General features: G+C 38.5%; 1 protein-coding gene and 1 long non-coding RNA gene across 2 annotated transcripts; both read left to right on the top strand.

Moving 5' to 3' along the window:
* Positions 1-1557: 1557 nt before the first annotated feature.
* On the top strand, positions 1558-6066 carry LOC120555271. The gene is made up of 4 exons (XR_005638668.1): positions 1558-1697; positions 2764-2793; positions 4499-4526; positions 4959-6066. It is a non-coding gene; the product is annotated as an uncharacterized LOC120555271 (long non-coding RNA).
* Positions 6067-6611: 545 nt separating this feature from the next.
* Positions 6612-16431, top strand: LOC120555273. The gene is made up of 7 exons (XM_039793948.1): positions 6612-6959; positions 9492-9708; positions 11342-11530; positions 11609-15363; positions 15503-15666; positions 15758-15952; positions 16104-16431. The coding sequence occupies exons 1-4, from the start codon at positions 6612-6614 to the stop codon at positions 14224-14226; spliced, it is 3372 nt and encodes a 1123-aa protein (XP_039649882.1). The 3' UTR covers positions 14227-15363; positions 15503-15666; positions 15758-15952; positions 16104-16431.
* The last annotated feature ends 6452 nt before the right edge of the window (positions 16432-22883 follow it).

Genomic DNA, 22883 nt, shown 5'->3' with positions numbered 1-22883 from the left:
TGGCATATTGTTAGTTTGATTTGATTGTTAGATGAGCAAAACCATTATGTGTGCCTACGGCTCCATATAGTTGAATGCTACCTGTGTTTTATTTTGAGGAAATATTAATGGAAATGGGAGCAAACAAATACATATATAATTTTTTTTTTAAAGGACAAAGCACAGGTGTCCATCAGCCTGTGGAGGGAGGCAGCCCTGTTCTCCTTTGCAATAGGGGACGAGGCCAGGCTGACCCACCTGAAGGGACACCAGTCCTCTTATGGGTACCGTGTCCACTCTACAAATTTTACAGTTTGTGAGGTAGGTTTTTTTATGATTTCATACATAATTTGATTTAAATCTAAACGGTAAAGCATAGTCAGTTTTAAAAGTCAGCTTAAAATATTTTAAGATTTTTACCTTGTTCCAATTCCAAGTGATGTAAAAATCTCAGATTTAATCAGGCATTGTGATTGGCCCATCCTTACATAATGAATGTATTGTTTTAAAAGATGCTTGTGGTCTTCCCCATAGATATAGAACTATGGTCTTCCCTGTCTCAACAAAGGCTGATTTCTTCCCTACAGGAGACCGACAGCGTTATTTAATTGGGTGTCATGTTTTTGAAAATTGAATAAAGTTCAAAATGTTTGCAACATTATTAAATGTTTTCATTGTTTTTTATAATGTTCGAATATTTAGACCTTTTAAATACAGATGTTTTTACTGTTGCTACGGTAATAATTTCCACCATGTTCCATAGTAAGGTAAATCAATCTCTCTCTCTCTCTCCCTCTCTCTCCCCTTCTCTCTGTCTCTCTCTGTTTCTCCCTCTCTCTCTCTCTCTCTGTTTCTCCCTCTCTCTCTCGCTCTCCGTCTCTCTCTCTCTCTCTCTCCGTCTCTCTCTCTCTCTCTCTCTCTCTCTCTCTCTCTCTCTCTCTCCAGGGTCATTTGTGATTTGTGATTCCATCCATGTATATAGCCCGTTTCTTTTAAGCCAATATATCCACCTCTCAGCTCTATATTTCTGCATTTTCATCTATGTATGTTTCTCACAGCATTTATAAGTGTTCCATACTTATTCATAAGCATTTATTAGCAGAACAGTCCGACACAGGTGATGTGATCATGAGCTGATTAGAAACATCAGAGCCCAGCAGAAGCAGAGTTTGTAACAAAAAGAGAGAAATAACTTTTTAAAAGTCTTTGCTCAGTTTGTGTGATTGTTTCAATTTCTGCTCAGTTTCTATATTATATCTGCTTCAGTTTTATGTTTCATGTTCAATTAAGCAGTCTTTAAGTAACTGCTGAGAAGACTCAACATTTCGTCATGTGGCTGCTTCATAATACAAGCTTTTAAATAACAGGGATCTTTTTTCTGAGGACTTAATAATAAATGAAATTGTTTTATATTCGCTGACCACTGTGGCTCACTGAAAGAGATCAAAAACAGAGATCCTTCACAGAGGGATATATACACACTCACTCACACACGCAGACACCCACACACACACACACACACACACACACACACACACACACACACACACACACACACACACACACACACACACACACACACACACACGTAATTTGATTTAGCTAATTTATTGTGTTTGGCGCCGGAATCTCTGACTTTCCCTGAACGCCTCAATAAAATCTGCGCAGCTCCGCACTCAGCAGCACAGCGTCGTCATTGTGTTCTAGAAGCTTCTGAGGTAAGTAGCAATATCCAGTCTGCTGTCTAAAAACCTTTTTGAACGGTAGAAATACAGGTTTGGTGTTTTAAAAAAAGGCTGGCATTGGTTTCCACTTCATACAGAATACAAACATGAATTAAGAGCGAAATGTTTAACTGTAACGTTACAGCTTGGTAAATTATACTTAGCTATCATTAGCTAATATTAGCGCCGATGCTAACGCTAACGCGATGCTAACGCTAACTAATATTAGCTAATGACAGCAGCTTGGTATCTTTAGCTAATATTAGCTAAGGTAGTGTTAGGATTGGTGCTAATATTAGCTAATGATAGCAGCTTGGATACAATTATTGATAGCTATATTTAGCTAATATTAGCTTGTTAACTGACATAAAACAACTTGTTAGTGGTTTAGCTATTGTCAATGGAAAAGCAAACAAACCGTTCTTGCTGGAAAATGTAATACCAAGACAACAATGATGCTAATGTTGCTCTGCCACACTGTTAGCTAGACCCCACTTAGTGATAGGTAGCTAGCTAGGTAGGTAGGTAGGTTCAATTCAAGGTCCCTGTAGCCTAAAGACATCACACACAACATACATACATGATAAACAGGATGATAAAAAGACATTCCACATGAATAATATAGACAATAAAAGAAAAGATACTACATACTCAATAAAAAAAATTCACATACAAAGGGATGTATGGTAAGGTGCTCTATGAGAGTGATAACAGTTGATGCTAAGTGTTAATAGTATTTATAGTAAGTTATAATACTGTTATAAAAATCTCTGGCTAACTTTTTAGAGCAAGCATAAGTGCACAAGATTAGCACTTAGCTAACGTTAGCAGTCCTCTTAAATCTGCTTTTTGTCAATTAACCTAATCTTTAAACTGTTTAGCTTGTAACTGACATTGTGGCATTGTGTGTATTCATAAAAAAAATGAAATAGCTGCTCTGCCTCACAGCAGACTTGCTGTTATAGCAGCATCTTACCATTTACTGAGTTTTTTTGTCTCTGTTTGTACACTGTAACCTTGAACCCACTAACTCACAGTTTGTCACTGGTTTTCTCAACAGAACATCGATACTGCTGTGCGCTTTTGATTGGTAAGTATAGTAATACTATAACTGAAATTGATAATAGATCACATAACTTGACTGTAGATAATTATTTAGCATCTGTACACGTTTAACTTTTGTTTAGAAAAAATCCATTTACATATGATTTACACCAGGTGAGTATTAATTCTGTGTACTGTGGCTATTAAAAGCAGACTGCACACTGCACAGAACTATGGCATATTGATTAAGTCCTAAGAGTTTTGTATCATATTAAAGGGAAATAAATTGCGTCCTTAAAAAGAAGTATTACCACAATATACATTCTAACATTTTTAAATATGAATCACGAAGGAGACTTTGATAATGAATAATGAATATGTTGTCCAGCCTGAAAAGTACGGTTTGGTTTTCTAAGTAAAACTGGATATGTCTTCATGTATCCCTCACCATACAGATGCTGATCTCATAGAACATGATGCATTGCTGTAGATTAAGCTACCCAGCAGTATATAGTTGGGCTGTTGGAACGAATACCAAAATTCGAATATAATTCAAATAGTAAAAAAATCAATACTATTCGAATGTGACTTCTTTTTTTTTATAAATATGTTGGCTAACATTAGCTAATCTCCCTCCTCTCGCCTTGACCTACCTGCATGTGTGATTCATGTCAAGCCATATGAGAGAAATACAAGGCATTGTGAGGTCTAGACGTTATGTACCGAGTAACGTTAGTACACGGGGGAGTGACAGGCTCCGGCTGGAAATTGTAAGGAGGACGGGAAATAGTTTTAACATGACTTTAAAATCGGCATCCACCGAGCCAAAATGCTAATGTTATCAATCTCAAAAAAAATCTCAAATGGAATTCGAATAGTATTATAGAGGAAGATTGACAGTTCTAGTATATAGATGAGTTAAGATTAGCACAATTATCAGTGAAATGCAACAATCACATTAATGCAGCAGCAGTAATCATTAATCCAGAAACATAGAATAGGAAACACACACATGCATACAGACGCACACACACAAACACACAGACAGACACAGAAAGATCCACACATACACAAACATACACAGAGAGACACACACATCCCCACAACACGCACAAACACACACACACACACACACACTCCCACACACACTCACGCATTTTTTTAAAATATGAATCACGAAGGACACTTTGATATTGAATAAGTTAATATGTTGTCCAGCCTGAAAAGTACTCATTAAAGGTCCCATGGCATGGTGCTCTTTGGATGCTTTTATATAGGCCACCATTTCTAGCCACTGGGGGACCATAGGCAGGCTGGGGAGCGCATATTAATGTTAAAAAAACACCTCTAAAGTGTAATTTTCATTCCAAGGGACCTTTTAAAATAAGCTGTGTTTGTTTTCTAAAGTAAAACTGGATATGTCTTGCTGTATCCCTCACCGTACAGATGATGATCTTATAGAACATGATGCATTGCTGTAGATTAAGCTACCCAACGTTTGTAGGGTTTGTAGTTGTACTTGTAGTAGAGTATTTTCACACGTGGTATAAGTATTTTACTTAAGTGAATGATCTAAATAGTTCTTCCACCACTGCACGTATGTACTACGTATGAATTTAAAAAAAATTCTTGATAATAAAATAAATTACTGTTGTGAATATCTTGTCTTGTAAAATGAAACTCAAAATCCTCTCCTCTCTCCCCCCAATGTTTTTGTTCGCCTCCTCTCCATGTTGCTGCTGGACCATCAGTGTTGGTTACCTCCGTGGCAACTGGACCGTATGTTCACACACATGAATGATGTCGTTGCTATGACATGTGTTGCCTTGACACTTTGTTTGGCAGTAAATATTACTACTGTCTAACGTTACTGTACACATCTGCTTGTGCACTCTACATACTTTTAGTTAGTATTTCACCATCTATGTTAGTGACTCCTTGGACACCCCACAGTATACTTCACACACGCAAAAATTAGGCATCATGATGTGATTGAACACAGAAGTCAGTGAATACAGAGATTTCCTAGAGACGCCTACTAAAGTCATAGTGAAACAATGACACTACTAAAGTCCCTCATAGCTAAATCATACCAATAATCTGGTCCTTCCTTGATGTTAAAAAAATATTTACATATTCAAAGCAATCACTTTTTATGTAATGTTTTTTTCTGTTTTGTATGTCTAATGCAATGTCTATTTTGTGTTGCAGGGCCGCTGGCCTCCAGCTCCTCTCCTCTCTCTATCCCATTTGAGATCATTCACCTCTCTCCTATCATTCTACCCACTCATCCCTTAATATAAGACGTTCTATCTCTCCTGTCAATCTAATACATCTATCTAATTTTGAGGTTTTCTATCTCTCCTGTCATATCTAATATATCTATCTAAATTTTGGAAATTCTATCATTCTATCCCTCTAATTCTATCTCGCTCTATCTCCTTGCATTCTTGCAAGAAACCAATATTTTGGAACGATATATTTGAACCAATATTTTGGAACGATATATTTGAACCTTGTCTTTTGGAACGATATATTTCATCCTTGTCTTTTGGAACCTGATGTAACAGATTACTGGTATCTGTTTTGGATTCATGGGTTGATTGGAACCTGATCATTCTGTTTTATGGATCTGTGAGTTTCTCTGCTCACACTTTTTCTACCTCTCCTGTCTCTCTCTCACACACACACATTTGATTTGGCCTTTTCAATTGGCAAAACCTTATTATTGTATTTTTTGAATTGTCCATATTGTATCAATATTCTATTTGGTAATAGTCATAATTAAATAAATGATTAAGTATTTTTGTTCATTAAATTTAAATTAATTGAAAAGACTGGAAACACATAAATAACACATTTTGTTTAGCTTTTTATCACAAACATTGGACTGTAAAAACTAATTCAAAATTAAATTGGTACATTTCCAAATATATAAGTTGCTGTTATAAAGTGTATCATTGAAGAAAACGGTCTCTTGTTAATGTACATAATAAATTGAAGTCCAAATCTATATTTATACAAGAAAAGAGCTGTAGTTGTTCCTGGACCGTGTTGCTGTGGATCTCTGTACCAAAAGGTTTGTTTTGACTGCAAATATATTCATACCAGAGTACACATAATCAGTATTTGTTTGTACAAGTGTAAAAGTAATTACATTATTACTTACATTATACATTGTGTTATTTGTCTCTCATTCACATATTTGTACCTCGTCTATAGATCCACCCACATTGTTGGCATCAGCACCTTTTGTACATGCTTTATTGTTGGTTAAACCTTTATATAGTAAAATAAATATACCAACTGTAAGGGGAAACTGTATTCTTTACTTATATTAAAATAAACCTGAATATATTAAGGTTGAAAAAAAAATTATCTGGCATTTACAAAACCTTAAATATACAAATACCAAAGTTATTCTTAGAAAAGCACAGTATTTGAACATCAGTACTGATTTCTTGATATTGCCTTAAAATACTAAATAAACCATATCCCTGTGTCCTATTGGTTTTCAATTTGCTGAAGCTATAGAAACTTAAGTACAACTGAAATACAATATATCCATATATAATTTGTGTGATACGTCAACTTTAGTTTTATTTCTAAATATAATATCTTCACAGACTTGAAAAGATTTTGTGGGAAAACATTTATTTGACCACTTAGTGTTTTGCTTTAAAATAAATATAAATAGAATATTTTTGAGATATAAATCGCCATTACTAAGAGCAGATACTGCTTTAATCTACTTTCTTATCTTGCTAAGTTAATATTAATATATTTTGATTCATATTGTGTTCATTATCTTGATTGTCTACAATAAAAATAAAACAAGGTTTGTGGTTTTGGATCACATCAACAATGCCGAAGAAGAGTAAGAAGTCACAAGCTGCAAGTCTGCGCCAGCAGAGGTCAAAGGAGGTTCAGGGTACAGCAGGTGAACAGGTAGAATGTGTTGGTCCTCAGAGCTGTGGAGAGGTGAAGATGGCTGCAGCGTCTCATGATGAAAGTGTGACACAGGGAAGTCAGAGTGATGTACCAAAGGTTTCTGCTGATGAGGGAGGATGTCACAGCGCTGGTGAAGCAAGGCCTGCTATTGTGACCCCGGTAAAGCTCAGAGGTCAAAGTGATGAGCCAGGTGTACCACAGGTATCTTATGCTGACATGGTCAAGAAAAGATGTGTGGCAGTTTCTTCTGAAGCTAACCAGGTAAACCACAGAGGTCAAAGTGTCGTGTCACCACAGGCATCTTATTCTAATGTAAAGAGTGGACACCCTCAGTGTGTAGCAGGCCCTTCTCATGCAGACTATGTAAATCCAGCAGGTCAGCCTTCTGTTAGACACGTCCTTGCATCCCGCAGCCAGGCCTCTTGTAAATATGGTAAAAACAGAAATAAGCAGTGTACCTGCAACTCACTTACATTTTTGGCATTCCTTCACGAGAATGAAAACATCACCAGAGCAGATCTTGACCTTGTTTTGGATAAAGGTAATACGATGTATAAAGAAGTCAGGAAAATCTTTCCTAATCACAGCTATCTGACTACTGACGAGCTCCCTCACGAAGTACCTTCACGCACGCGTACACATTATGTGGACATGAAACAACTTTCTAGATATGGCACATTAGGAGAACCGTTACCTGGCGCTCTAGACAGTTTTCTGGACCTAGAGGCCGGACTCAGCTGCTTGCTTTCTGATGTCCAGTATGGTTTGCTCCTGATGAGAGTATTATGCATTGCCGTATTCAGAACAAAGTCCGGCAGATACGGTTTCTTTGATCCACACTCCAGAACAGCCAAAGGTTTGCCCCTCCACCCTGGTTCTCGCACTCCTGGTACTGCTGTCATGCTGACATTTACCCGTCTTTGTGATATGATTGATCACCTTCTGAAGTATCACAGAATGTTGGGTACACAGCCCTCCTGTGAGTATGAGTTGAAGCCTGTGGAGTTTTACAATGTGACCACAGCCATTCTGAATACTGCTATCTCAGACAGAGACAGTCAGCCTACAACTCACACTGCTGCTGTATCAACTGCTCTGTTGGATGCCACTCTTCAAAAGGAGACAAGTGCTCATATTGGTGACAAATCTGTACAAGAAGTATTTACTCATATGGAAACTGAACCAGAAATGTCTAACCAGATAAGCTTGAGTTGTGTCGCATCACACGAAGCAATGATTCAAACTCAACCACTTCAAAAGGTAAACACTGATGCAACAGATGTCTCTGATAACATATTACAGGGAGTGTCCACAAACATCACGTCTGTATCTTCTGTGAAACATACAGAGGTTCATGTCATATTGCCTGATTATAGTCAAAATGAAGCAGAACCATCAACTGAATTTATTGTGAATTCTGTTACATCACACAATGCTACTGACAGTAAGTCAAACTTGACTGCTCCATTGATAAATACTGTGGCCAGTGATGATGTCTCGTGTAAACTGAAGAAACTTAATAAACAGCAAAGGAGAAAAATTAAGAGGAGACTATTGCTCTCTGAAAAGCTATCACAAAGAAAGGAGAATCAAAAAAGGAAAGAAAGGACAAACTATACTTCAAATGAAACATATAAAGGAAAGAAAAAATGTTTTATAACGACCCGATACCGACAAGATCGCGAGTTTCGAATGAAACAAAGAGAAAGAATAAACAGCTCATACAGAGAAAACCTTGAGTTTCGAATGAAACAAAGAGAAAGAATGAACAGCTCATACAGAGAAAAACCTGAGTTTAGAATGAAACAAAGAGAAAGAATGAACAGCTCATACAGAGAAAACCTTGAGTTTAGAATGAAACAAAGAGAAAGAATGAACAGGTCATACAGAGAAAACCCTGAGTTTAGAATGAAACAAAGAGAAAGAATGACAACGTTTTACAGAAACGACGTTGACTTCAGAGTGAGGCGGCGATCTTATATAAATCAGCGTTATGCAAATGACCAAGCTTTCAGAGATAGACACAGACAACTAATGAGACAAAGAATGCGAGACCGATTTAAGAACAACCTTCTGTTTAGAAGTATGTCTAAAATGAGATGTGCAAATAAAATAAAAAGGAAATACAGATGTATAAATCGACAAACATGTGAGAGTGACAGAGAAAATGACAACTCTTTAATCAAAGAGGCCATATCTCTTTTCAGATCACATATAACAGAAGGTCCCACCTATGTCTGCACTGTCTGCCATAAAGCCTCGTTTCCAAACCAAGTCCGCCCCTGCACAAGGTCAAATTATGTCAAAAATCCACATATAGTTGCAGCTTGCTTGACAGGGAAGTATGTGCATGTTTGCGATGAAGGCTGTGAACACTGCAAGGTGCCTGATGAGAGAAGGAGTGAGTGGATCTGTTACACCTGTCATGATCATCTTAAAGATGGAGCTATGCCAGCTCTCGCTGTAGCCAACAACTTAATGCTTGCTGACATTCCACCTGAGCTGTCAGATCTCAACATATTGGAAAGGCATCTCGCATCCAGATGTATAGCTTTTGCAAAAATAATTCCTCTACCTAAAGGGCGTCAGAGACTAATACGAGGAAATGTTGTGTGTGTCCCGTCTGAGGTGCAGGAAACGATTGAAGCTTTACCCAGACTGAGAAGTGAGTCTCAGGTGATGAGAGTGAAACTGAAGAGACGGTTGTGTTATAAAGGACACCAACTTTTTCAGACAGTTAGTTGGTCAAAGCTCATACAAGCTTTACATAAACTCAAAGAGATACACCCACAGTACGAGGACATAACGATCAGAGATGAGGCTGAGTTATGTGATCCAACACTTCCTGATGATGATGAGGATGATGATGATGATGTGGATACTACAATGAAGGAAGATGATTATGATGAAACTGATTTAATGGAAATTGACAGGTGTGAGAGTAATGCTCTGTGTGAGGCAGAAAATGAGCCTGAAAATGAACAGGATATAGACATGGTGTCATGTGATGGTGAACAACCAAATGAGCAGAGAGATGATGAAGAAGGCGAAATGCCAAATGGAGGTTTTGCTCTGGAATCATGCCTTCAGCCTTGTGACGTGGCAGAGGAGATTTTATGTTTCAGTGAAGGAATCTATTCTGTTGCGCCTGCTGAAAGAAATAATCCTGTCAGCTTTTTCAAAACACCTAAACTGGAGGCCATGGCTTTCCCTGTACAGTTTCCGACTGGTCAGAACACACTGGATGAACAGAGACCTCTTAAAGTAACACCCAGTAAATATTTCAAAATAAGGCTTTTTGGTGTTGATGATCGTTTTGCCAGAGACACAAACTACTTGTTCTTTGCACAGTTTGTGACAGAAATTCATTTGGCAACATCGAGCATGACAATACAGCTAAGGAAAGGAAAACCTTTTACGAGGGATGGAAGAAATATTACCTCGGGAATGTTGCAAGACAAACGTGAGGTGGAGAGACTGGTGCGAAACAAAGATGCCGTGGAGGTTTATGAAAACGTTACGCGGACGCACGCCGCTTTTGGGAGAAAACTACAAGAGATCTTTTTGCCATGATCAGACAGTTGGGAACTCCTACATTCTTCTGTACGTTTTCTGCAGCTGAAATGCGATGGCCTGAGGTTATCGAGGCAATAAAAAGGCAGCAAGGTGAAGATGTTGATTTTGAAGGGCTTGACTGGTCAGCTAAGTGTGACATACTGCGAAGCAATCCTGTGACAGCAATGCGCATGTTTGATAAGCGTGTTGAGGCATTATTCAGGGATTTGATCTTATCTCCTGCAGAGCCCCTGGGCAGAGTCGTTGACTTTTTTTACCGAGTTGAGTTTCAGCATCGCGGAAGTCCACACATCCACTGTCTCATATGGGTTGATGGTGCTCCTGTTTTTAAGAAGAGAAGAACGATCAGACTGTGTTAGATTTTGTGTCCAAATACATCACAGCTCAGCTGCCCGACCCACATTCACAACCTGATCTCTACAAGAAAGTCACAGAAGTGCAAACACACAGCAAAAATCACTCAAGGACATGTTTCAAAAGTCGCAGCTCGGGTTGCAGATTTGGATTTCCTAAACCACCCGTCAGAAACACAATGATAACGAGACCTGGTGAGTGCACTGATCCAGTGGAAGTGGAAAAAGCAAAGCAAAAACTTCAACCACTTAACTTGTTATTGAATGAACCTGAAACAGCATCTCTGAGTTTGCAGCAGCTCCTAACTCAATGCAATCTGACATACAGTGAGTACGAACAATGCCTTAACATGGTGAATAAATCCAGTGCAGTCATTCTGAAGCGTGACCCCAAGGACTGCTGGGTAAATGGATATAATGCACATCTACTTGAAGCCTGGAATGCCAATATTGATGTCAGTTATATACTCAATGCATATTCGTGCATCATTTATCTCACCAGCTACATTACCAAAAAAGAATCTGGACTTTCTGAGTACCTCAAAACAGTCATCGAAAAGTCCAACAGAGAGCACGTCAATGAATGTGATGAAATGAGGGAAATAATGCAGGCGTATTCCAAAAAAAGAGAGGTCAGCGCTCAGGAATGTGTGACTCGTGCATGTGGAATTAACATGAAGAAGTGTTCACGTGGTGTCGTATTCATACCGACAGATGACAACGCAGTGAAAATGAGTCGTCCCCTCTCGTCCCTGGAAAACACAACACCTGAATGTTCAGATGTGTGGATGACGTCTTTGACTGACAAGTACAAAGCCAGACCTGAAACACTGGAGTTTGAGGAGATGTGTTTGGCTGATTTTGCAGCTACTTGCAGAATTGTCTATGGCAAACAGACGAAAGGTAAAAATGTTTTGCCCCTCTCTAAATGAGATGGGATTTGTGCAAAGAACGGAAGAGCGATAAGCCTGCTATCATCAGGGTTTTACCGCCCATCCCAGGAAAAATATCCTGAAAAGTTTTACGGCACGTTACTGAAACTGTACGTTCCCTACCGATCAGAGCAGGAACTGAAAAGACCGTATTACCCCACATATGAGTCATTTTACAGCAATGGATGTGTGCAACTACCAGGTTGTGATCATCTGGAGAGTGTCCAAAACATTGTGAAACGAAACAGAGACAAATATGAGAAAAACAGTGACGAGATTGAGAATGCTGTTGAGGAGTTTGAGCAGAACAGAGGTGTGATTGATGAATGGTGTAATCTGGCACCAGAATCGGAAGTTGTGAGGTTGGAGTGTATTGAAGAGCTGGAGGCAAGAGAGCCAGATTGTGAAAATGAACAAGATAATGTCCCAGAATACAGTAATCAGGCTAATGCTGTAACAGAAGTCAGAGCCATCAGAGAGCCCCCAGCATTTGATCCCATACTGTTACGCCAAATGTATCAGAATCTGAACAAGAAACAAGCCTGTGTGTTCTATGCAGTTAGAGAGTGGTGCGTAAAGCGAATCTGTGGCCTAAATCCAGACCAGTTCTTCTTTTACATCAATGGTGGCGCTGGAACAGGAAAGTCACATTTAATCAAATGCATCTACTCTGAGGCATCTAAGATACTGTGCAAACTGCCGAGGCGTGCTGAGGAGGCCGACATATCAAACCCAACTGTCCTGTTGACCGCATTTACTGGAACCGCAGCCTTCAACATATCAGGCTCTACACTGCACTCGTTACTCAAACTGCCCAGAAGCCTAAAACCCCCATTTCAAGGCCTTGGTAACAATTTGGATGAAGTCAGATCTGAACTGTTAAATGCTGAGATCATCATCATTGATGAAGTGTCCATGGTTTCAAAGCCCCTTTTTGCCTACGTTGATGCGAGACTCAAACAGATCAAAGGCAGTCAGAGACCATTCGGAGGAATGTCGGTAATAGCTGTCGGAGATTTCTTTCAGCTTCCACCAGTGCGACAGTCCAAGCCCCTCTGTGTGTATGACCCATGTGAGATTGACCTATGGCGTCAACACTTTCAGATGATCACTCTGACTGAGATTATGCGTCAGAAGGATGATGTTGCCTTTGCAGAGATGTTGAACAGGATCCGTGTGAAAGAAAAGTCAGAGGAGTTGTCTGAGCCAGACAGAGCTTTGTTGTCACAGGCAGTCACCGAACCAGAACTGTGTCCAACTGATGTGCTACACATTTTTGCAACTAATAAACAAGTTGATTCACACAACTCTGCAATGTTAGCTCTGCTCCATTCTCACATCACCGAGATTGATGCGGATGACTATAAAAAGGATCCACAGACAGGCAGAATGGCACGACAAGCCAAACCATTTAAAGGAAACAGAAATGAGTTACCAGATACGCTAAACGTAGCTGAAGGTGTCAGAGTCATGCTCACCAGAAACATAGACGTGTCTCAAGGATTGGTGAATGGATCTTTCTCTACGCTAGTCAGGGTAATATCCTCTGAACAAAATGGTGTCGCACATGTCACTATGCTTGGGCTCAAGATGGATGATGAAACAGCTGGAAGGAATTATCGTAACAGAGCACCAGGAGGACCAGACAATCTAGTGTACATCGACAGAGCGGAGGAGAATATGAAACAGAAAGGAGTGGTACGCAGACAGTTTCCTATCAAACTGGCCTTTGCTTGTACGATTCATAAGGTTCAAGGTATGACAAGGACATCAGCTGTAGTGTCACTGAAACACATTTTTGAACCCGGCATGGCTTACGTAGCTGTCAGCAGAGTGACCTCTCTCAGCGGACTGCACATTCTGGATATGGACGAGAGTAAAATATATGCCAACTCACAAATCACTGCAGCCCTACGGACCATGAGACAAGTCAATTTGGATGACATGATGCCTCTTCTCCAAATCACACAGGCTGTGAACGGACATGACACTCTGACCATTGTTCACCATAACACAGAAGGTTTGCCATGCCACGTGAATGACATCAAGAGCCACCATGAACTGTGTCTAGCAGATGTTTTGTGTCTCACAGAAACTCACCTACAAGGCTCCTTTGTTGCAGACAGTCTCCATTTAGAGGGCTACACTATGTTCAAACGCAACAGACACCTGTCCTACACAAATGTTCCACAGATGGCCAACAAACGTGGTGGTGGCGTTGCCGTTTATGTGAAAGAGCACATTCAAGTACGTGAAAAACAGTACGTACATAATGTCACTGACCTTGAGTTTTTGGCTCTGAAGGTTGAAGCCCCAGTGAGTGCTTTGATTGCAGCTGTGTACAGACCTCCGGATTACAGTGTGACATCGTTTCTGTCAAACCTGGGAAGCCTGCTGGACTCATTGGAGATCATGGATTGCCACCCTATCGTTGTCTGCGGGGATTTCAACGAGAATCATTTATCCAACGCAAGTAAGCCAATCCTTGAGTTGTTTCAGTCCCGGGGCTATGTTCAACTCATCACTGCTGCCACCACAGATAAGAACACACTTCTGGACCTCATTTTCATCTCTAAACCGCAGCATTGTCTCCACTCTGGTGTGATGAGAACGTATTATAGTTATCATAATCCTGTATACTGTGTCATGTCCTCTAACAGTCCATAAAGATGGCAGCTGAGACAAAGAAGAAAAGGTCTGCACCTAATGCCAAAATTGAGTGAGTGAAACATGTATTAATAACTTGATTTAAAAGACTAAATTATTGAAACCTGCAATGATTAAATACATTATGGTCTAATAATTTAAAGGTGACTTTGTTGCTGTACCTGATGTTAATCTTTTCAGCACAGTTGGCAGGTAAAACAAAAATCCACTGAGCATTATGTTTTTTTAGGATAATTCATTGTTGTTTGTCTCTGTTTATCTTGCTATGTAAAGTAAACCCAATTTTTACTGTATCAATTCAATATCAGCTTGTCGTTCCTTTGTAACCATAAACTTCAACTTGAAGCAATCAGTCTTGGTAGGATGATTAAGGTGTGGTTGGGTGAAATGAACTAAAAGATAAACGCTTATTATTTGTGACAAAACATACAACTGCAGTAAATCATATTGTTGTACTTAATTTAGTAAGCATAGCAAGACATATTGTTTGGTAATGTTAACTTTTGGTAGTATTGGATAATGTGATTGGTCATTATTTTTTCAGGTAACCATATTGTTATGAGATATATTTACAACATATCTTGGGCTGTACATCCCAAGTACAGCCCTAAACATTCAGCAGCTGTGTACAGCATTGTACACAGCTGCTATCATTTACGGTGGCAAAAATATATCAGAAAGTATGTGTTGTATATGCAACAAATACTTTCTGGTATATTGGTACCTACCAGCTCAAACCCCACATTTACATGCCACCCAGTTTCAGGGTGGGTGGCTGTTATAGACTATAACTCATGTAGGTTTACTTTCTCCTGGATGAGAGACACAGTTCTCCTGTGTCCTCTGTGAGGACACCGCCAGCTTTGGCCTCACATCCTTCATCACTGTGAAGAACGACAACAACCAACAGATGTAGCAGCAGCAGCTTAACTCTCCATCAACTATGGACAGACAGTCACTGTTGGACCTCACAGGGACACCTTTCCCTTCATGCTAGTCCCAGCCATTCTTCCAAGCAGAGGATGAGATAACACCTGCCTGCCTTTGCCTCACCTTCTCTTTGGCTCTAAAACTGAAAAAATGGACCACACTGCCTGCTTTCCACCTGACAGTGCTGAAGAGTCTTCACAACAGAAGGTAATGTTTTTAATTTCATATGTGCTTTCTTTATTGCTTTAATTGTGTTTATTCCTGTATTCACTTTGTAATAATGCAGCAATTTTGCAACACCGTTAGCTAGCAGTACATTGTCATTTAAATGAACTTTTTGCTGCAGGTCTGCCTCTGCTGTGATTACTCCACTTCACACAATGGAAACAGTCAGGACTTTAAAGAACGCTAGACATTACAAGAAGCTGAACCTCGTACAGCCTTCCTAAACTACTCTGTGTAAAATGGCACTGGACAGAAATGTTGTGTTGCCCTGCAGCAGTGTTCAAGGTATATACTTATTGTGGATTATGTAACTTTTCAACATGTTTTTTGCATGGTCTGCAGTTTATTACAACAACTTTCTGTTTTCTCTTGTCAGGACCCGCTTCATTCTCCTATGTCCACATCTTCACATCCAATTCTGAGCACAGTTCAGTAAAGCCTAACTTCTGTTGACGTTTGGCGAGTGATCAGGTGAACTGATGCGGGGAACCAAACTTAGACAGTCATCACTGTCACAGAGACGGCTTCTCCTCAGTGCAGCATTACACTTCACCCTAAACAAGTTGTAAAGGTAACTGTTATTTGTATTAACTTAGTACAAGATCCCTTTTTGACCAAAGAACTAACAAAAACACTGTTGGCATTACTGTTTGTGGTTGCTATTTGAATTAGGAATGCAAGGCATAATGTTTTTGTTTTCTTTTACTATTTTTCCATCTAAGGCCTCTGCTCCTCCATGTCACAACAGTGATGCTGTCCTCACACCAAAGACTGGCCAGATACCTGGAAGCAGCAGTTCTACAGTCCCTGGATCATCAAAGGTCACAATGCTACAGCTCCTTACATCTTCAAGTACACTGTGCTCTGTTAAGAGTTTTGGTTTGTGCCAACAATGAACAGATTCAACAATTTGCAACTTACACTACTGACCCATGGACACACACTCTAGGACACCAATTTATTTTGGTACATTGATAATTGATATATACCTCGTATAATTCGAACAGTGTATGCTTATTTTGTATTTTATCACAATTAATATCTTTTATTTTATTAATATATTTTTCATCTCATCTTTTCCTGCTTTATCTGTTTTCTTGGAAGACACAACAGATACAGATATATATATATATATATATATATATATATATATATATATATATATATATATATATATATATATATATATATATATATAAAAGGAAAAGGAAAGGATGTCATGGAATATATTTCACAAAAATTATAATTATTAGTGTGGGGTTTGAGCTGGTAGGCGTGTTAAAGGATTTTCACATGTGTAAACTCGGCCAGGGGATAATCCAAACCCTATTGAAAAGCTATGACCGTGTTTAAATTTAAGAATCAAAGCTGAAGGTTTTGTCTCCAGAATGCTCAAAACGTATGACTTGGTTAAATAAGCCTTGTCAAAAGAGACATTGAGACATTATTTGGTTTTTTTAGCCTTCGGTCTAGCAACCATGTGAAAAGCCTTTATTTGTAGGGTTGAACACTATTGTAAACCATTGAAACATACTGTACTGACCAATCTGGCTGCCTCTCTGAACCGTATGACACCAATACTTTTTTTAAGTTATTTCTATTGTTTATCTCCACCTTATATGATTTATACATTGTATCCTTATTTTTCTGTTTTAGTACAATTCATATATTTTATTTTAATTTATTTTTCAAGTCACCTTTCTGTTTTCTCTCTTTATCTGTTTTCTAACATATACATGCCAGATTAAGGGGGAACTTTTCAGTTATTTCAGTTACTACATGTGACTGAACTAACTGAATCTGGAAGAGAGGACAGATGTAAAAAAACAATATATGTGTGGGATTTCAGTAATCTGAGATAAATGTTGGGATAACGTTTAAAATCACAGTAAGTGTCAGTACAGGGCGACTGTAGCTTGAACCAAAAATGGGATATTAGCCTCAGTCTAACCACCATGTAAAAAGCCTTTAATGGTAGGGCTTAGGCCATCTGCACACTGGCTGCGTGGCGTGAGCGTGTCAGCTTCGCGGCGTGTCCGTTCCTATTTTGGCTCCTATGTTAACAGGTTAGAGCTTGCACACTGTCTGCGTGACACACACGTCTCAGGCTTGCCGAAAAGACGTGCATGCTAGAAATAGGATTGAGGACAATTTTTCACGGAAGCATTTCCAGGCAGAATAGGATATAAATAAGATATAAATGTAATCTAAAAATATAATAATAAATAATTATCGATTTTCAGAGCAAAATATTCCGTAGCCTATTTTGTTGTCAATACTGCCAACGTTGTCTTTGCTGTAATCAAATCAGTATATATTTATGTTTACCATGACCTATACTACTGCTTGAGTGCAGTAAATCAATGGGAAACATCCATGTGTCCAGACAAGGCTAGCAGCAGCAGCAGCGCTGCGTCAGACGTCAGGTGTAAAGACATAGAAAACGCCACGCAGCCACCACGCAACAGAAACGCCACTCTGACGCCACGCATCCAGTGTGTAGCCAGCCTTAAATATATTTTAAACCATTGAAACATACACTATGGACCCATTTGATTTCATTACAATTTATATATTTCATTTCATTCATTGAGTTAGTTTTGCTGAAAGGTTATAAGCTTACTGATGGGGACAATATACATTGGTGTGAAAAAGTGTTTGCCCCCTTCCTGATTTGTTATTTTTTTGCATGTTTGTCACACTTAGCCTAAATGTTTCAGTTCATCAAACAAATTTAAAAATAAGACAAAGATAACACAAGTAAACACAAAATGCAGTTATTAAATCAATCTTTTCATTATTGATGAAAAAAAAAAAACATACATGGCCCTGTGTCAAAAAGTGTTTGCCCCCTGTTAAAACATAACTTCTCAGGAGTGGCCGGCCAACCAAATCTACCCCAAGAACACAGTGACGACTCATCCAAGAGGTCACAAAAGACAACAACAACATCCAAACTGCAGGCTTCACTTGTCTCAGTTAAGGTCAGTGTTCATGACTCCACCATAAGAAAGAGACTGGGCAAAAATGGCATGGCAGAGTTCCAAGACGAAAACCACTGCAGAGCAAAAAGAACATTAAGGCTCGTCTCATTTTTGCCAGAAAACATCTTGATGATCCCCAAGACTTTTGGGAAAATACTCTGTGGACTGTCGAGACAACCGCATTTCAGAAAAAGAACACAACAACAGTAATGTGATGGTCTGGGCCTGTTTTGCTGCTTCAGGACCTGGAAGACTTGCTGCAATAAATGGAACCATGAATTCTGCTGTCTACCAAAAAACCCTGAAGGAGAATGTCCGGCCATCTGTTTGTGACCCCAGCTGAAGCGAACGTGGGTTTTGTAGCAGGACAATGATCCAAAGCACACCAGCAAGCCCACCTCTGAATGGCTGCAAAAAAACTAAATGAAGACTTTGGAGTGGCCTTGTCAAAGTCCTGACCTGAATCCTGTTGTGATGCTGTGGCATGATCTTAACAAGGCAGTTCATGCTTGAAAACCTTCCAATGTGGCTGAATGACAACAATTCTGCAAAGATGAGTGGGACAAAATTCCTCCACAGCGCTGTAAAAGACTCAATGCAACGTATTGCAAATGCTTGATTGCAGTTTTTTCTGCTAAGGGTAATAACAAACAGTTATGAGGTTTAGGGCGCAATCACTTTTCACACAGGTCCATGTAGGGATTTTGTTTTCCCTTAATAATAAACTGCATTTTGTGTTTATTTGTGTTAACTTTGACTAATATTTAAATATGTTTGATGATCTGAAACATTTAAGTGTGACAAACATGAAACTAAATAAGAAATCAGGAAGGGGACAAACACTTTTTCACTCCACTGTATATTGTTGGGCCCTGCCTTAAAGAACTAGGAGAAAAACAATTACTGTTTAGGCACTATGGATTTTGGTTTTGCCAGAATTGCTGTATTGTATTTTTCTATGTTTTTGTTTTTAAAAAACCAAACAATATTGTAAACCATTGGAACATACAGTATTGACCCATCGGGCACACTGGCTGCCTTTCTAAACAGTATGACAACAATTTTATTTTATTATTTATTTATTAGTATCTAACTTATATGCTTATTTTTTTATTTTATCACAATTAATATTATTTATTTATTTTTCATATTAACTTTTCCTTTCCCTCGTGATCTGTTTTCTAACAGATAAATGACAGATGTAGAAGTTGTAGAAAACAATTACTGTTTAGGCATTATGGATTTTGGTTTTGCAAGTAACCAATTTGTTTTTAATACATGTTTGACTCCCTTACTTTTGGTATTAGGTACAAGACCTTTTTTTCTTTGTCTTTTTATTCATCTGTTAAACTCAGTTCCCATCTTTACAGACTGTTAGAGGGCTTTTGCAAGTTCTTTTCTTCGGTACTTTGTTTTTGGAAACTCTCCTCTTTCTACATGCATTTGTCATTTGAATGATTTGAAAGTTTCTTTCTGGTTGGCCATTGTGCCCCCAGCTAATTTCATTGATGTTCAGTTAATTCAAATATAGCTTAGGTCAGTCTCAATTCAATTCAATAGTCATCCCTACACACTTGAACATGCATAGACACACATTTTTGACATTGCCAGTAGGACCAGTCCTACAAGTCTTACCATGCTACTGTATATTACATGTGTATACTGAAAATATTAAGAACTATATATTCTTATTTTGTATGTATGAATATGTATTTACAATATGTATGGATACAATTTAAAAACAAATATCAATGTTTGATGTTACCAACTATTTTTTGTCTTTTGAAAAACGTGATTAATATTTCTGTGTATACGTCGTATCAGGCTTGTTTGCCTTTTTTACTGTTGTTGTGAGTTCCTGTAATATATTGCTGATACTACAACTGCATTTTGAAATATAGGCCTAATAAAATATTAATGTATTTGCAATGCTTTGTCGTTTAGCCCCCCTTTTCAGGCAATATATTTCACCTCTTAGCTCTTTAGATAAATGATTTTGTGTTCTATGCAATGGATGTCTGATAATACTAAGTATATATTTCTTTCAGCCTTTTCAGGTAATTCATTTCAGTTTCCATCTTTGACAGTATGACAGTTTAGCTTCCAGCTTTTCTAGCAATGTACTTCAGCTCTTTGCTTATAAGGGTAATTCAGTTCAGCTTCCAACTGACAATCATACATTTACAACTTCCAACTTGTGCAGTATAGTGCAATGCATTTGAGATATTTCAAAAAAAGTTTTTTTTCATTATTCTGCATTTTCATCTATGTTTCTCATAGCATTTGTAAGTCTTCCATACTTAATTAATACATTCAGACCTCACAATGTTCTACATCATTGGGCATCGTTGAACTTTTAAAGCCAACAATTCAGTTTAGCGTCAGCTTTTCAAAAAAACTTTAAATATTCCACATCTTTCATACATTAGTGGTGTTGTTAAACTTTTTAATGAAATTCATGTTTATTTTAAAAACATTCCAACTATTCTCACTACTTCAACTTTTTCTTACAGATTTAAGCTATTCATACAGTTTAGCTTTAGCAATTCAGCTATTCAGCATTCCCACGCATTTTCCGCAGGAAATGCATTTTCTAGTTTTACTTCCTCGTGACGCTTTTTGGTCCTCTCTGTAACTTCTGCATACTTTCACCCATTTAAACCATTCAACTTTTCAAATGTTCAGCTCTTTTCAGCTAATGATGGGACTTTCTTCAACTTTTTTCTTACTATTTATACTTTGCAATTTTAAGCTTTTTAACACTTTTTTTACATTAAAAGTCAATGAGAGCAGGGTTCAACTCCTTAAAATCTTCTTCTGCTTCAAAATGTATCTCCTCCTACATTCTTTCCACCCACATACGGATTCAAACTTTAAACTGTTCACAAAAATATTCAGCTATCTGTGGGTCTACTTCTTCAGGTTGATATATTTTACAGTTTTTGTGAAAAATCTGTTTAGTGATTTCGCTTCATGAAATTTTATCGATTAAATGAGGTGGTATTAAGGCTTCAAGCTAGAGTGGATGACATCATAGAGGGTGAAGTCAAAAATTATCTTAGTTCCTTGTCTGTAAACTGCTCTCACGCCTCCTCGCCAAAATCTACTTGTCATACACAATTCTATACATCAAACCGTAGGTATTTTGTCTAGTTTCAGAAGATCTGCTCAGTTTCAGGATACTTTACTTTGGCTGGTTGAGCTCCAAATGACATTCTTCCACCTACAGACGTGATTCAAAATTTAAAATGTTCACAAAATATTCAGCTATTCGGGGTCTACTTTTCAGGTTGATATCTTTTACAGTTTTTGTGAAAAAGCCTTTTTAAGTTTAGTAATTTTTTCAGGATTTTTATCGATTAAACAGGGTGTGTATTGCATTTGCTAGAGTGGATGACATCACAGCTAGAGGGTGAAGCTTCGAAAAAATTATCTTAGTTCCTTGTCTGTAAACTGCTCTCACGCCCACAATATCTACTTGTCATACACAATTTATACATCAAAACGTAGGTATTTTTGTCTAGTTTCAGAAAATCTGCTCGGTTATGCGTACGATATCGTCTCATACTTTTGGCTCAGCGAGCTTCAAATGACGAGATCAACAAATTTCTCTCCATCCGGCTCCAATGATAAAAGGCGTCCATATTTTCCAGCGAAGAGCAGAACGAACCACTTTTTAAAATCGCTGACATGCCCACATTTTTATGTTTATCCATATAAATTTTATACCGATACGTTCACAAAGGCCTTGTGTCTCTAACGGTCAAGTCGCTGTTTCGATAGCATGTACTGTTGTGGATTTATTAAGGCTTGTTTGAAGGGTTCTCTCACACTGTCTCTCACTAATCAGGTGTGGGGATTAATGATCAAAGAGATGCTTTATAAATACTAAAGGAAAGATGTTTGTCTGTTCTGAAGATGGCGCAGTGGTTATGGCACATGGCTAGGGTGTGGGGGGCCCGGGTTCAAATCCCACTGTGGCATATCAATCAGTGTGTCCCTGGCTAAGGTGTTATTTGACTTTTCAACTACTCTCACTACTTAAACTTATTTTTACGGTTTTAAGCTATTCATCCAGTTTAGCTTTAGCAATTCAGCTATTCATGTTTTATTTTGCAAACACACACATGCACACACGCAAACACACACACACATATACACACACACAGACACACAAACAGACACATAAACACACACACACACACACACAAACACACACACACAAAGACAGACACACATGCAAACACACACACAAACACACACACACAACACACACACACTACTCAAAACACACACACACACTCCCACCCCACACACACACACACACACAAACACACTCCCCACACACACACACACACACCATGCCCGCTAGTGTTACACACACCACCACACTCTTCTCTCTTCTCATCTCTTCTCTTCTGCTCTCCTTTCTTCTCTCTTTCTCTCCCTCTCTCTTTCCTCTCTTTCTTCTTGTTCAGCCCCATTCTTTTCACCTAATATATTTCACATCTCATCTCA

The sequence above is a fragment of the Perca fluviatilis genome, unplaced genomic scaffold (assembly GCF_010015445.1).
Source record: "Perca fluviatilis unplaced genomic scaffold, GENO_Pfluv_1.0 PFLUV_unplaced_scaf_6, whole genome shotgun sequence".
NCBI lineage: Eukaryota > Metazoa > Chordata > Actinopteri > Perciformes > Percidae > Perca > Perca fluviatilis.
The sequence above is the reverse complement of the archived record's forward strand: the minus strand, read 5'-3'. Positions and strand labels throughout refer to the sequence as shown.

Coding starts and splice junctions, on each gene's coding strand:
- LOC120555273 (XM_039793948.1), top strand. CDS start 6,612: ATGCCGAAGAAGAGTAAGAAGTCACAAGCTGCAAGTCTGCGCCAGCAG. Junction 9,709..11,341: donor AGACATGGTGTCATGTGATG/GTGAACAACCAA, acceptor TCATACCGACAG/ATGACAACGCAGTGAAAATG. Junction 11,531..11,608: donor CTATGGCAAACAGACGAAAG/GTAAAAATGTTT, acceptor TGCTATCATCAG/GGTTTTACCGCCCATCCCAG.